Source organism: Mya arenaria, chromosome 11 (genome assembly GCF_026914265.1).
Source record: "Mya arenaria isolate MELC-2E11 chromosome 11, ASM2691426v1".
NCBI classification, from domain to species: Eukaryota; Metazoa; Mollusca; class Bivalvia; order Myida; family Myidae; genus Mya; species Mya arenaria.
This window is the reverse complement of record NC_069132.1, coordinates 43,821,834-43,834,951: the sequence shown is the minus strand read 5'-3', so window position 1 is coordinate 43,834,951 and position 13,118 is coordinate 43,821,834. Positions and strand designations below refer to the sequence as shown.

Sequence of the window (13,118 nt, the reverse complement as noted above, 5' to 3'; positions counted from 1 at the left end):
GTAGGTCTTTTTACCTGTTTTATCCAGAGCGTTTAATTATGTCTCCCCATCTTAGGGGTTAGATGAGATTTTGATGATCTACTTTCCGCCTGTCTGTCTGTCTGTACGTTCTGACGGCATAATGATAGTTGTACTGTTACAGTTATAATGGACCAAGTCTTGATTTCTTTTTGTTGTTGTTGTTGTTGTTGATGTTGTTGTTGTTGTTCTTCTTCTTCTTCTTCTTCTTCTTCTTCTTCTTCTTCTTCTTCTTCTTCTTCTTCTTTTTTATCATTGTTATTATCATTGTTATTAGAACAAATGCATTGCTAATTCACATCATATTTTTAATAATCGCCCTTCATTCTGTTATACGCCGTACGATCTCCCAGCAACGACTGCCCCCTAATCCCCCGCCTCCCTAAGTAACGAAGAATCTGAAAGTCTGCTCTAAAATAGCATTCTCCTATGGTACAGATCTTTTAATGCCATTTGTAATGGGACCATGTAAGTCAAAGCGTTTTACCATGACGACTATGTCGAACGTAGAACCACGGTCCGTGGTAGAACGTATCATAGGATTATTGCTGACATTGACCTTAAAGCTGCATTCTCACAGATTTACCATTTTTACAACTTTTTTTTATTTTATGTCTTGGAAAAAGCTTTTTTTGCGTAAATATTTGCAAACCAATGATATAAGACTGCTGACAAAAGATCAGATCGCAGATGTCCATATTTCCGTTCGAAAAATAATGTTTTATAAACATCAATTTTCGAACTTAAATATAAAAATCTGCGACCTTATTTTTTGTCAGCAGTCTTATATTACTGGTTTCCATGGAACATTAGCTTGTTCCAAGACAAAAAATAAAAAAAGTTGTCAAAACGTTCAAACTGTGAGAGTTTAGCTTTAAGGCGACTATAAATTAATTGCTAGATTTTATCCCCACCCATTATTACCGCCACGCCTTAAATTGTACTGATTCAAATAAAAATGTCGAAATAGGGTCTCTATCTACGCTTTGGTCCGTGACTGTCCGGGAACGGCGTTATTCATACCTACGGTGTCGATGTTCTACGATGCGTTTAAAACACGTTTAAAGTCTTTTATGCAAACGACAGCGCATGAACGCACATTCAATAGCGAAACAGTCATCTAAAACAATGTTAACCCCGCCCCCATTTAAAAGAAATGGATGAAAATTTTAGCAATTAATTTGCATTGGCCTTAATTGTGTGTTTTTTTTCTCATTAGTACGAAACCATGGAAGACAGCCTGAATAGGTCGGATAAAGTCTTCTTCAACCGGAAGACCAACGCCAGACGTCGAATCATCATACTCCTCGCGTGCAGCGTAGCAACCTTCATCATCGGCATTTTGATTGGTCGCTACGCCGCGTGCCCGGACCCTCCGCTACCGGAAGAGCGTGCTGGGCCGTACCTGCCAAACGTCCCTGCGACTCTGATGAGGGATGAAGACGTCTCGGTCATTAAGGAGCTTATGGATGCACTCAAGGTGGACAACATCAAGGAAAATCTCAGGTATTGTCGAGTTTGTTTCTAGATTTTTATTCCCCCAACCCCCTCAGTTTCTTCTTCAACTGAAATAAAAGAAGAAGAAAAAAACACTTAAAAAGCAGTGCATAAGTTATAGCCATTATATATGCAATATGAGGTCTAATAATTACTACAATGTGCGCCGATTATGAACAGGAAGTAAATAACGCATTTAAATTCGGACGGAAACGTCTCCCCGTTTAATGAATCAACGTTATTCAGTATGTGTATACCATGTGATAAATTGCGTCATAAATGCTACGCCTGAAGCCAATAGTTTGCTTCGAATGAAGTCTTTAAACAAATAACTTTCCTATTTCTACACCGTTTTAAATGAAACATAGCGCAGTCTACACCGCTTACGGAGCCCAGCATTTGGTCTTTTACCAGAGTGTAAGAGTGTAGTTTCTTAAGTTAAAACACTTCGACAAAACGTTTTCACCAAACGTCCGTCTGACGGAGCACTGTCAAAACATTATTTTGGAAACAGATTTGTCGAAGTGTTTGATGAAACTTATCACCTTATCACTTATTAAGCGGCGTAGACTGCCCTTTGTTTCATTTCAAATGGTGTAGTAAAAGAAAAGTTAACTTTGATTGAAGTCGTTATTTTAAGCAACATGTTGCCTTCCGACGTAGCATGTATATCCTCATTTGCCACTTTCGGGAGATATTAATATGAAGTATACTTGACGTAAGCACAACGCTATAATTCGAAAATGCATTGCTATATACAGGTATAAACAAGTTTTTCTCTATTTTAGAATGTTAGCAAACCTTCCACATCTTGCGGGGCAGAAAGAAAACGAAGATTTGGGCCGGAAGTTGAAGACCATGTGGGAAGAGGCGGGGCTAGACCACGTGACCCTGACCCCGTACCACGTGCTTCTCTCTTACCCGGATATGAACGACCTGAACTATGTGGAGCTACGGAACGCAACAAACAGCACTGTGTATAAATCCCCCCTGAGAGAACCAGTACTGACACCGGAAGAGAACAAAACTGGCGTCGTGCCGCCATTCAACGCTTACTCCGCTCCCGGGGATATATGGGTAGGAGTTAACAGCTATTGAAACTATTCTGCCATTTTCCAATCAAAAAACAAATCTCTTGCCTGTAAATATAAAAAATCTTATGTCATTTCTTAACTTAAGTCATTTTTCTAAGTCAATTATCTCACTCAAAGTTGTCATATATGACATAATATCTTAAAATACTTTCTAAAATAGTTTATTTACTTGGAAAATGGCCGTACTGTTTGCACGTGTGTTTATCTCGTTGAAGAAAAATATGTGCCGTAAGTTGGTGGTGGTGTAATTAGTTTATACTCCGGGTCCCGGCGTGAGCACATTGAAGGGTTCCAGAGTGTCAGTTCAACCACCGCACACCTATCATGGGAAGACTATCAGGCGGTTAAGTAGTTCTAGGTGCCTTCACCTCTGCAAGGAACTGACAACATCTGTGCATGCCCCATGCATGGCAGTGGCACAGTGCGAATGGTCGTAGAAAGGATTTCATAACCAATCACAACAGAAGTGACCTGGTCCGCCCGGGAATCGAACCCGGGTTGTCCGATTCACAGTCCAACGCTCTAACGATTGAACTAACCGGGCGTACAGTCATGTGCCGTAAGTTGGCGGTTGGCTTATTTATACTCGCACTCGGGCCTTGCCCATTCGGCGAGTGCTCCGATAAGAGTGTTAGTCATTTATGTTTTGGAGCACAGTGCACTAACAGAATGTAAGTAACAGATACAGTACGAGGTTTTCTTCAAAAGTGTCCTCTTACATTACAGACATAAGAAGGTAGGTCCTTGCGAAACTGCTTCGCCTCGGACAAAATTGGTGTTCGTCTTAGCGAAACGGTTTCTTATCTCTGTAAGAGGACACTTTTGATGAACAAACGAGTATCTGTATCTGACTTATACACGACGAGTGTATAACATATATTAGTGAGCAAATAAATGCATTAATAAATACAGATTTATAAATAAAAATATTTTTCCGAAAGATAAACATTAGGTTATTAGCATGGTCTTTCTAAATACAATGTTTCGGCTAGTGGAATTACTCGAAATTCTAGTGCACAGTCCGCTTACAACCGTAAGAAGACACCTTTGCAAAATTGCTCTCCTGGGGTAAAGTCGTATAACCCTGGTTAGAGCCACCCTTGTTCTTTAACGTGCACCGGTGTATAGCACTGTCACACGGGACCCCCATTTTACGTCACTCCCGGAAGACGGCTAGTATTTGTTTAGTGGTGCGGTGGGGAATCGAACCTGCGACCCCTGGAATGACAGTCAAGTGTGTTACCACTAGACCACGGATCCGCAACGTGCCATGAATTCGGTTAAAGCTCATTACATGGAAAAGTTATATGCGGGTAAGGTTTGCGATTTGGTTACCCGCTTGATGTGTATGCGCTGCCTTGTAACAGGGATCCAAAACAAAAACAGTTTACAGCTGACATAAGGCCCGTTAGCTTCAACTGAACGTAGAGCCGATGTACACGTACGCTTACTTCGTTAACAGACATGAAACATTTTGAATATCGGTATTTTTTTATAGAATAACTTAGCCGCAACTACAAATATAAGTATAGTAATTTAATAAATACAAATTAGAACTTAATACCCCTTTTTCATCATGATAGATGGATTAAAATGTATTTGAGGATTTTATTTTTGGATTAATCACATCAAATAAACATCTAGCTTATACTGACGTCTAATTGTACAGTCTTACCCCGTTGGCTCGAACTCGCTTGGCTCGAATTCCACCTCAGCTCGAACTGAATGTAAAGGACCGATTTCTTTATACTGAAGGTAAGCATTCCCGCTTGGCTCGAATTTTCCGTGGCTCGAGGTATTTTTGCCGGTTCAACTGTATACCTTAAAGCTTATTGGCCACTTTATCAAATTTAATGCTGCACTCTCACAGATATACCATTTTTATAACTTTTTTTTATTTTTTGTCTTGGAAAGCGCAAATATTTGCGTAAATATCTGCAAACCAATGATATAAGATTGCTGACAAAAGATCAGATCACAGATGTTCATATTTCCGTTCGAAAATTAATGTTTTATTGCTTAAACTGTTACTAACGGTTTAAGAAAAAATGCATAAAACATCAATTTTAGAGCTTAAATATAAAAATCTGCGATCTATTTTGTTTTTGTCAGCAGTCTTATATAACAGGTTTCCATGGATTTTCGCAAAAATTGGCTCGTTCCAAGACAAAAAAAAAGTTGTCAAAACGTTCAATCTGTGAGAGTGCAGCTTTAAACCTATAAATCTTAAATTATATAAAACTTAAATTATTGCAGGGCAAGATGGTGTACGTGAATTATGCGCGTCTGGAGGACTTTGAGTACCTGGAGAAGAACACGAACATCAGTGTGGAGGGGAAGATTGTTTTTGCAAGATACGGCAAGATCTACCGCGGGGATAAGGTACGTCTGTATGAGCTTATTATTATTATGCACCAGTCAATTGTAACCACGGCCCCCAGGTCCTGGGAATAACGGGGACTTTGACTTTCGGTCCAGCCAATCCCTGGTAAAATCCCCGCTCTGCTGGGACAAACTGCTGGTAATATCCCCGCCAAATGCCCAGGCATCACCGGATACCTAGGTAAGGCCCATTCCCCGGTCTTTTCGGAAGGAAAAGCAAAACCATCGCATTCACTCGGGACTGCCGGGCCACCTGAAAGGTAAAACACGGCCTATTTCTACTGCTATTACCGGTATACCTCCGGACCTGAGGGGGGGGGGGGCGTGGTTACTACTGCTACTGCTACTGCTACTGCTACTGCTGCTGCTGCTGCTGCTGCTACTGCTACTGCTACTGCTACTACTACTCTACTACTAATGATAATAATTAAACAACAACAATGATAATAATAAGTGGTGATATTAGTAGGATGATGAGGATCAGCAGCCATTGAAACAAACAACAACAACAACAACAACAACAACACGTATTATTAAAAATATAATTTTCTCTATATTTATCTTGGTCGGATTGTGTTTCAAACAGTGAAATAAAAAAAGGATATTTATAAATCTAGCCCGTTTTCACTTCCAAATTAAACATCAGCGCGCACAGTGTTTGGTCAGTATAAGGTCGCAATATTTTTCACCTCGTGAACTCTATGCTGCTTGTGAAATATAGAGTTGGGTGCTTATTCGGTGAAATATATTGCGATCTCACACTGAAACAAACAGTCATCCCCTAAATTGTTCACTCTTCGACAACCATCCTAGTTTAAGTTGTTGTGCACACTTAATCTGATTACGGGATACTTCTGCTATATATGCTGTGATTTGTTTGGAATTCTTTTTACCGCCTATACCTTGCAAATTGGGAAAAAGGTCGACTTTAGGAAAAATATATAATCAGGCCAAAACAGCTAATATCATGGCAAATAAACATGTTTTAACTTTTTATGCATACATTATGCTGTGAAAGAGAAAGTCTTGTTAAGATTTTGTTTATATTTAAAGATTGAAATACATTGCTTTTTTATTCAATAACGTAATCTGCACAGTAATGGACAGTTTTTCGCAAGAGGAAACAGCCTTTAGAAGGCAGTAAATTGCACCAAAAGAAATCACTGACATGTATATATATATATATATATATATATATATATATATATATATATATATATATATATATATATATATATATATATATATATATATATTATGGGGCGACTTCTCCATATCTTTTACGACTTCATAGTGGTATGAGTTAGTATTGGTGCGCCTTATACTGTTACCAATACTTTGATGGCGAGCGTCATTTGTTGTCTATTTAATGTAATAAACGCACATTCTCTCCTCCAGGTACATATGGCGGAACAACGGAAGGCCGCGGGGGTTATCCTTTTTTCGGACCCCGCCGACGTAACTAATGGGGACATAACGGACGTGTACCCCGACGACTGGTGGATGCCACCATCGGGCACACAGCGGGGTACCCTCTACATAGGGGACGGAGACCCGCTCTCGCCCGACTACCCCGCACTCAGTGAGATTAAGTTTTAAAGTCAAGTATTGATTAAGTATTGAATAAAAGCACATGGATCGTTGTGTAGTTTTTTTTTGAAAATTTATTAACTTAAATTATTACTATGTTACATTATATAATGTGTGTTTCTAGAGGGTTCATAAAACATTTAACTTGGTATTTAAAAAATGTCTCTAGTGATTGCTCGCTCACTGATTTTGCGTTCCAATGACTATAAGTATATTCCATGGCTGAGTGTGAAAGGTAGGTTCATCCGAGCGTAGGGGGTTTTGCCCATGGGCAAGATTATAAGTATCTTCCATGGCCGAGAGTGTAAGATAAGTTCATTCCGACCCGAGCGTAGGGTGTTTTGCGGAAACCAGGTTTACCGGAATGAGCCTATCTTATACGAGCGGCTATGGTAATAATAATAATAATAATAATAATAATAATAATAATAATAATAATAATAATAATAATAATAATAATATCTTTATTTAGAGAAGGTATACACACATTATGACATAATTACAGGTTCAACCATAACAACATCATATTTACAATATGGCCTTCTATGAAGAAAAACAAACAAACAAAAACAAAATGCATTTGGTAAATCATAAAACATCTGCATCGCACTTACACATTCCTATACAAGTACTTTTGATGTTTTGAATATAATTATTCTATACAAATCATGTTTAATTAACATAACAATTATTTCAATAAACATCATGTACACGCCGACAGACACTCAATAAAACACAACAATTTATAAAACAACAGTTATTTCAATCTTTAAGATAATGAAAAGATGACATACCTTTTTGAAACTAATGATATGCACATTTCAAGAAGTGTACTTTGTAATTATGCTTAAATGTGTTTAACTTTTTTGCATTTCGTATGTCATCCGGAATAGTATTCCAAACCTTCATACTGTAGTACGAAAAGGAAACCATGAAATAGTTAGTTCGCGGTGTTTGTATCAGAACTAAATCTTGTTTTGAAGTTGATCTTAGAGAATAGTGTTCATTATTTGCAAATATTAGCAATTCAGACATATACCTCGGAGCCTTTCCATTAAGGGTATTATAGACAGGGGCTGCACAGTGGTATTTACACCTGTCTGTAAACGTTAGCCACTGAAATTCTTGTAACAATCCGTTTGAAGATGATCGTTTAGGAATTTTAAGAATGATTTTTGCACCCCTATTTTGCAAGGATTTAACTTTATGTAAGTAGCTGGAGTTTCATTTGCCCCAAATATGACAACAATAATCTAAAATTGGAAGGATATATGCATTGTAAAACAAACGTTTCATCTCATCATTGAGGTAGAACAATAGACGTTTCAAAAGTGAGATTTTACAGTTGATTTTTTTGCAAACAATTTCTATTTGCGGTCGCCATTTTAGGTTATTATCTATATAGATTTAAAGTAGTTTTTGCACAGTCACATTTTCGAATGCTGTTCCATCGATTGTAAGATTCAATTTACTAACTTGTTTTGTTTTATATAAAGTTCCGGTAACCATACACTTGGATTTAGTTGGATGCAATGACATGTTATTTATTTGGCACCAATCGACAACGAGATTAAGATGTCGTTGTAGTTTACTTTCAATGATGTTAACATTACTACTGGTTTCATGCAATGTTGAGTCATCTGCAAATAAATCGATGTTCATATTCGTTTGACAAAGCGCAATGTCATTAATATATATAAGAAACAGCAGTGGACCAAGAATGGATCCCTGAGGTACTCCTGATGATATTGGAAGCAAGTCAGACTGTATGTTTCCGACTTTACTAATTGTTTTCTATTAGATAAGTAGGATTTAAAAAACTTGATCGAATTTTCAGAAAAATGAGACAAGTTTAATTTATGTAGTAGAATTTCATGATCCACTAAATCAAATGCCTTTCGTAGGTCTAGAAAGACAGCACCAACAATTTTGCCACTGTCAATATCTTTTACCCATGCATCTATTAAACTTCATCATCTTTACATCCTAATTTAAACAATGGTAATACACGTGCAGTTTTCAAGGAGTCTGGAAATATTCCGTTCATGATACTGTTATTTATAATAGACGCAATGCATGGTGTGATGAAGTCACCGCAATGTTTAATTACTCTTGGGCCAATCTCATATATCCCAGTTGATTTACTTATATTAAGTTTATCAATGATCTGTTTTACCTCAAGTGGTGATATATAATTCAATTCGAACGTTATGTGCCCTAATTTAACGTTTAGGTCATATTTCAGTTTACTATAACGTTCGGGCTAAAAGGGCGTTTTTTCTATTATATTAGATATATTGGTAAAGTGAATATTAAGTTCATTAACAATATTGAGTCCTCCAGAAACTTCTCTATCACCAACTTGTAGTTGCTCCGGTAAAATTATCTTGCTATTTTTTTCAAATGAGAAATATCCTTTAAATTCTTCCAGATAAAGCTTGGATCCGTTTTATCCTTCACCGCTTGATTAAAAAATGCCTTCTTACTTTTTTTAATTAAGGCTGTAATTTTATTTCTTAATATCTTATATTTGTCGTGTTCACCATTTCTATGGTACTCGTCTCTTTCAAATATCATTGTTTTTATTTCATCAGTAAACCAGTTAGGTTGAAAATCATGTTTTACTCTTTTTAGCTTAATAGGAGCATGTTTAGATAATACTTGATTTACAATAGAATAAAATACATTTAAAGCATCGTTCGGATTGACTATTGTTTCAATCGTATCAACTCCTGATGAGATAAGATCATTTTGAAATGATTGTTCATTGAAATTCTTAAAACAACGGTAAGATATCGATTTGTGATCAATTCGTTCAAAACATTTTAAATTATTTATCTTATGTATTTTGAAACATATTGGAAAGTGATCACTTAATGACAATGGTGTTACATGAACGTTAAGCACCTTTTAATACAATTTGTATAAATATGGTCAATTATCGTTGATGATATTTTCGTTACCCTAGTCGGTGTTGTAACGATATTTTTCAACCCGTATTTCACTGTAAAGTCAGACCATTTAGTATTGTCGTATTTTTGATCACTAAAGTGATTAATGTTAAAACCACCAAGAATATAATACTCTACATTACTAGTATCGGCAATGTCCACTTGTGAGTCATACATGTCATTTGACTTGAGTTTGGGGGACGATAAACAAAATTTACTAAAAACGATTTACATTGTTTTCCAATTATTTCTAACCAAATCGATTCAATATCAGCAGACTCTATATCATGTCGTCTTTTATATTTTATATGTTCTTGTATATAGACTAAAAGTCCGCTTTTAGATGCTTTTTCTCCCACCTCAGTTAAACAAAATTAAGTAAAAATGTATTTTTTGCTGGAACTATTTTGTGCGTAGTGAAAATAATTGCGTATGGATATGCAATAACTCGTGGTAGTCATGGATATGTGCGCAGTGATTCAGATTATGTTAATAGTCAAATCGGTCTGTAAATATTTCTGAGGAGAGTGCAGCATTTTTATTGGACGTGAAAAAAATATGGTGTCATTTGAAGCGAAAAATAATTTATAAGGATTTTAAATATTGTCACAAGACGTGATGCTACAGACGACGGTCTTCAACAAGGGAGGTAATTGTGGGATGACAATAAAGAAGGAGTTCCATACGGGTACTTGTTTTATCTTTGCCCGTGGGCAAGATAAGAATTTCTAGCATGGTCAAATTTTTGGATCTACTTATCTGAGGTGGGAGAAAAGGATTTCCAGCATGACCATATATATTTGGATCTACGTATCTGCATGGGATGGCAGAAAGTCGTATCTTAATTGTCTGTATACCGATTTTGTCTATTGAGTTATGAATTTATATTTGTAAAACGCTACATGACATGGGCTTCCTCGCTTTTTTCGCAATGTTTCAAAGTTAAAAAGCTGGTTTGTTATATCATTGTAAGAATGTGTTTTTCTGACCAGAAAACACTCTTAAATGATACCAAACATAAGGTCACCAGACTTGAATGTTTACCCTTCAATGTGTCGGATACCTTAAAATGGTCATGTATGAACGAAATTTATTTCTTCGTGTTTAAGGCACGGCGTACAGGAAGAAGATGGATCCCGGGTCCTACATCCCGGCCATTCCATGTCATCCGATTAGCTATTCCATCGCAAAGGAACTCATGAGGTGAGAACATGGATGTTAGCTAAAATAAAGTTTCGGACAGTAACGCTACTTATATGGTTTCGTAACGCCAGGGGAGGTGTTCAATATACAACATCAGCCAATCTTATGTTCATACATCATTGACTTTATTCACTGTTTAGGTTCGTTATTTATATCGAGAAATCCGATTAGCTACATCGTTCTTAGATCCAATTAAGACTAATATAGAATACCAGACCAGGTCAAGTCAGAAATCACTGGATTTATTTCGCAATATTTGGTATTCAAATAATTTAAAATAATATTTAATTAATAATAATATAATTATAATTTTTAAAGATACACTCTTGCTCCCAGATAAGATTTACCATAATTAATAATATTGTTTTAATATTCCAAAAACAATGAATAAATGTTGAAAACAATAGTTCTTATGAATAATACCGAGTTTAATATGAAAGAAATGAGCATAAAACACGGTACTTCTACCTTATGAGACTATAGTAGATCACTGTATATCTTATAGCATTCACCAATCATTTAATATTTTGGGGTTTTCAGCTAAAAATTACACAGTTAGAATCTTGTTATCAGTAATAAATATTTTCCATAAATCCAATTATTTAGTAAGTAGTTAAAGATTTATCACTCAAAATTTATGTTTGTTATACATGTGTTTGTATTGATTTCGAATAGGAGTGTCACTTTAAAAATCAAACTGAACGATATGAATATTTACATGAGCTTATTATTAAACCTATGAATAACATATAATAAAATATCTGAACTGCAAATAATAACATCTATGAATTGCGATATAAATATTTACATTAAGGCCAGTTGTATGTTGTTATTACAGTGAGATGGGCGGGGATGAGGTACCACCGGACTGGAAGGGCGGGATGAACGTCAGTTACAGTTTCGGCGATGGCTACAAAAAGGAAAATTGGTGAGGTCAAATGTTGGCAGTTTTTTGTATAGAAAAAATGTGGTCTGAATAGATTTTTGCATTTCATTGTTTTGGTTGGCCAGGAAAATGGTAAAGCACGTGTAATGAACTTGTTGTTCTATGCCAATTTACATGTACTTTGAATAGTGTTAGGAATCACGTGACTTCAAACGAGTTATCTCATTGATCACCACGTGTCACAGCCGATGTAAACAAACGAGTAAGTGACCTTAATTTCTAAATACTAAGTAACTTTTTTGACAGAAAAGATATGGAAATATTTATATTTATTTGATACCTTTTAAGGACTATGCTATTTTCTGCTTCTACTGGTGTGAAGAAATTTAGATTTGCTTATATTTTAATGATGCAATCCTTGGCCTAAATTTCAACATGACGGAATTTTGTAGAACGATGCAACGCTCCGATTTTGGCCAAGGATTGCATCATTACGATACAATGAAATCTAAAATGTTTCACACGTGTAGAAGCAGAAAAAGGCAAAGTATTTTATAGGCTAAGAAATATTTTCATATCTTTTGTCAAAAATAGTTATTTAGAAATTAACGCCACTTACTTGTTTGTTTGCTTCGGTAGTGACCCGTGGTGACCCATGTGAGAACCCCTTTGAAGTCACGTGATTCATCACCCTGTATAATAAGGCAACGTACTTCGGCATTGGTTTTTATTCTTTCTCAAACTTTTCTGACATAGTTTTGAAGGCGAAGTTTACTTATTCCTATTAATAACCATATACTCGTATTTTTATTATAAAATAATAATAATTAATAAAATGTATAAAAAAAAATTCATTCAATGCAGGAGCGCCCACATTCACGTGACCACGAAAAACAAGAACGCGACGACCTACAACACCGTCGGCATCATCCGCGGAGAATTTGAGCCAGGTACATGTGCAATCGGAACACCTCGGCCATTATCCAACAGATATCCCAAAGCTTGCCGGTGATGACCGAGTTGTAACGATTGATACTGATAGTAAACCAAAATCGTAACATTTAATTATCCATAATTGGACTTAAATTGTAACAGTGATTTCGTAGGTGGAAATTTGGTATTTTTTTAAATATGAGTAACACATTTGCTATACAATATAAAAATAGTGCTTTACATCAAGTTCTAGTCAACGAGGAAATCGAGCCAAGCGAGTTCGACCCCACGGGATTCGACTGTATATACTTGTTGTTTTTAATATTATTTCGAATAACACATTTACCCACAAGAGGCAGTATCAGCCAAGGATGAAAACCGTCTTGGAAACCTTGTTATATAATATATACAGACATCCAACATCACCATTTTGACACACATTGTAACCTATGATTTTACTGTGTAAAAATAAAAATAAGGTAAATACAATAAAGATTATAAAATAATGTATAGTGGTTTAAAACCTAGAATACTTCATCAGTCATTGTGTCGACGTACATGCTC

The 13,118-nt window shown here is 36.0% G+C and overlaps 1 protein-coding gene across 2 annotated transcripts in view; it reads left to right on the top strand.

Moving 5' to 3' along the window:
* Positions 1 to 13,118, top strand: part of LOC128208982 (N-acetylated-alpha-linked acidic dipeptidase 2-like) — a 35,572-nt gene that overhangs the window by 7,986 nt on the left and 14,468 nt on the right. For both annotated transcript variants that reach the window (XM_052912761.1, XM_052912762.1), the window contains exons 2-8: positions 1,238 to 1,524; positions 2,304 to 2,592; positions 4,866 to 4,991; positions 6,390 to 6,573; positions 10,642 to 10,735; positions 11,574 to 11,663; positions 12,486 to 12,571. In XM_052912761.1, coding sequence (XP_052768721.1) covers positions 1,238 to 1,524; positions 2,304 to 2,592; positions 4,866 to 4,991; positions 6,390 to 6,573; positions 10,642 to 10,735; positions 11,574 to 11,663; positions 12,486 to 12,571 — 1,156 coding nt within the window. The remainder of the gene's footprint in view (positions 1 to 1,237; positions 1,525 to 2,303; positions 2,593 to 4,865; positions 4,992 to 6,389; positions 6,574 to 10,641; positions 10,736 to 11,573; positions 11,664 to 12,485; positions 12,572 to 13,118) is intronic.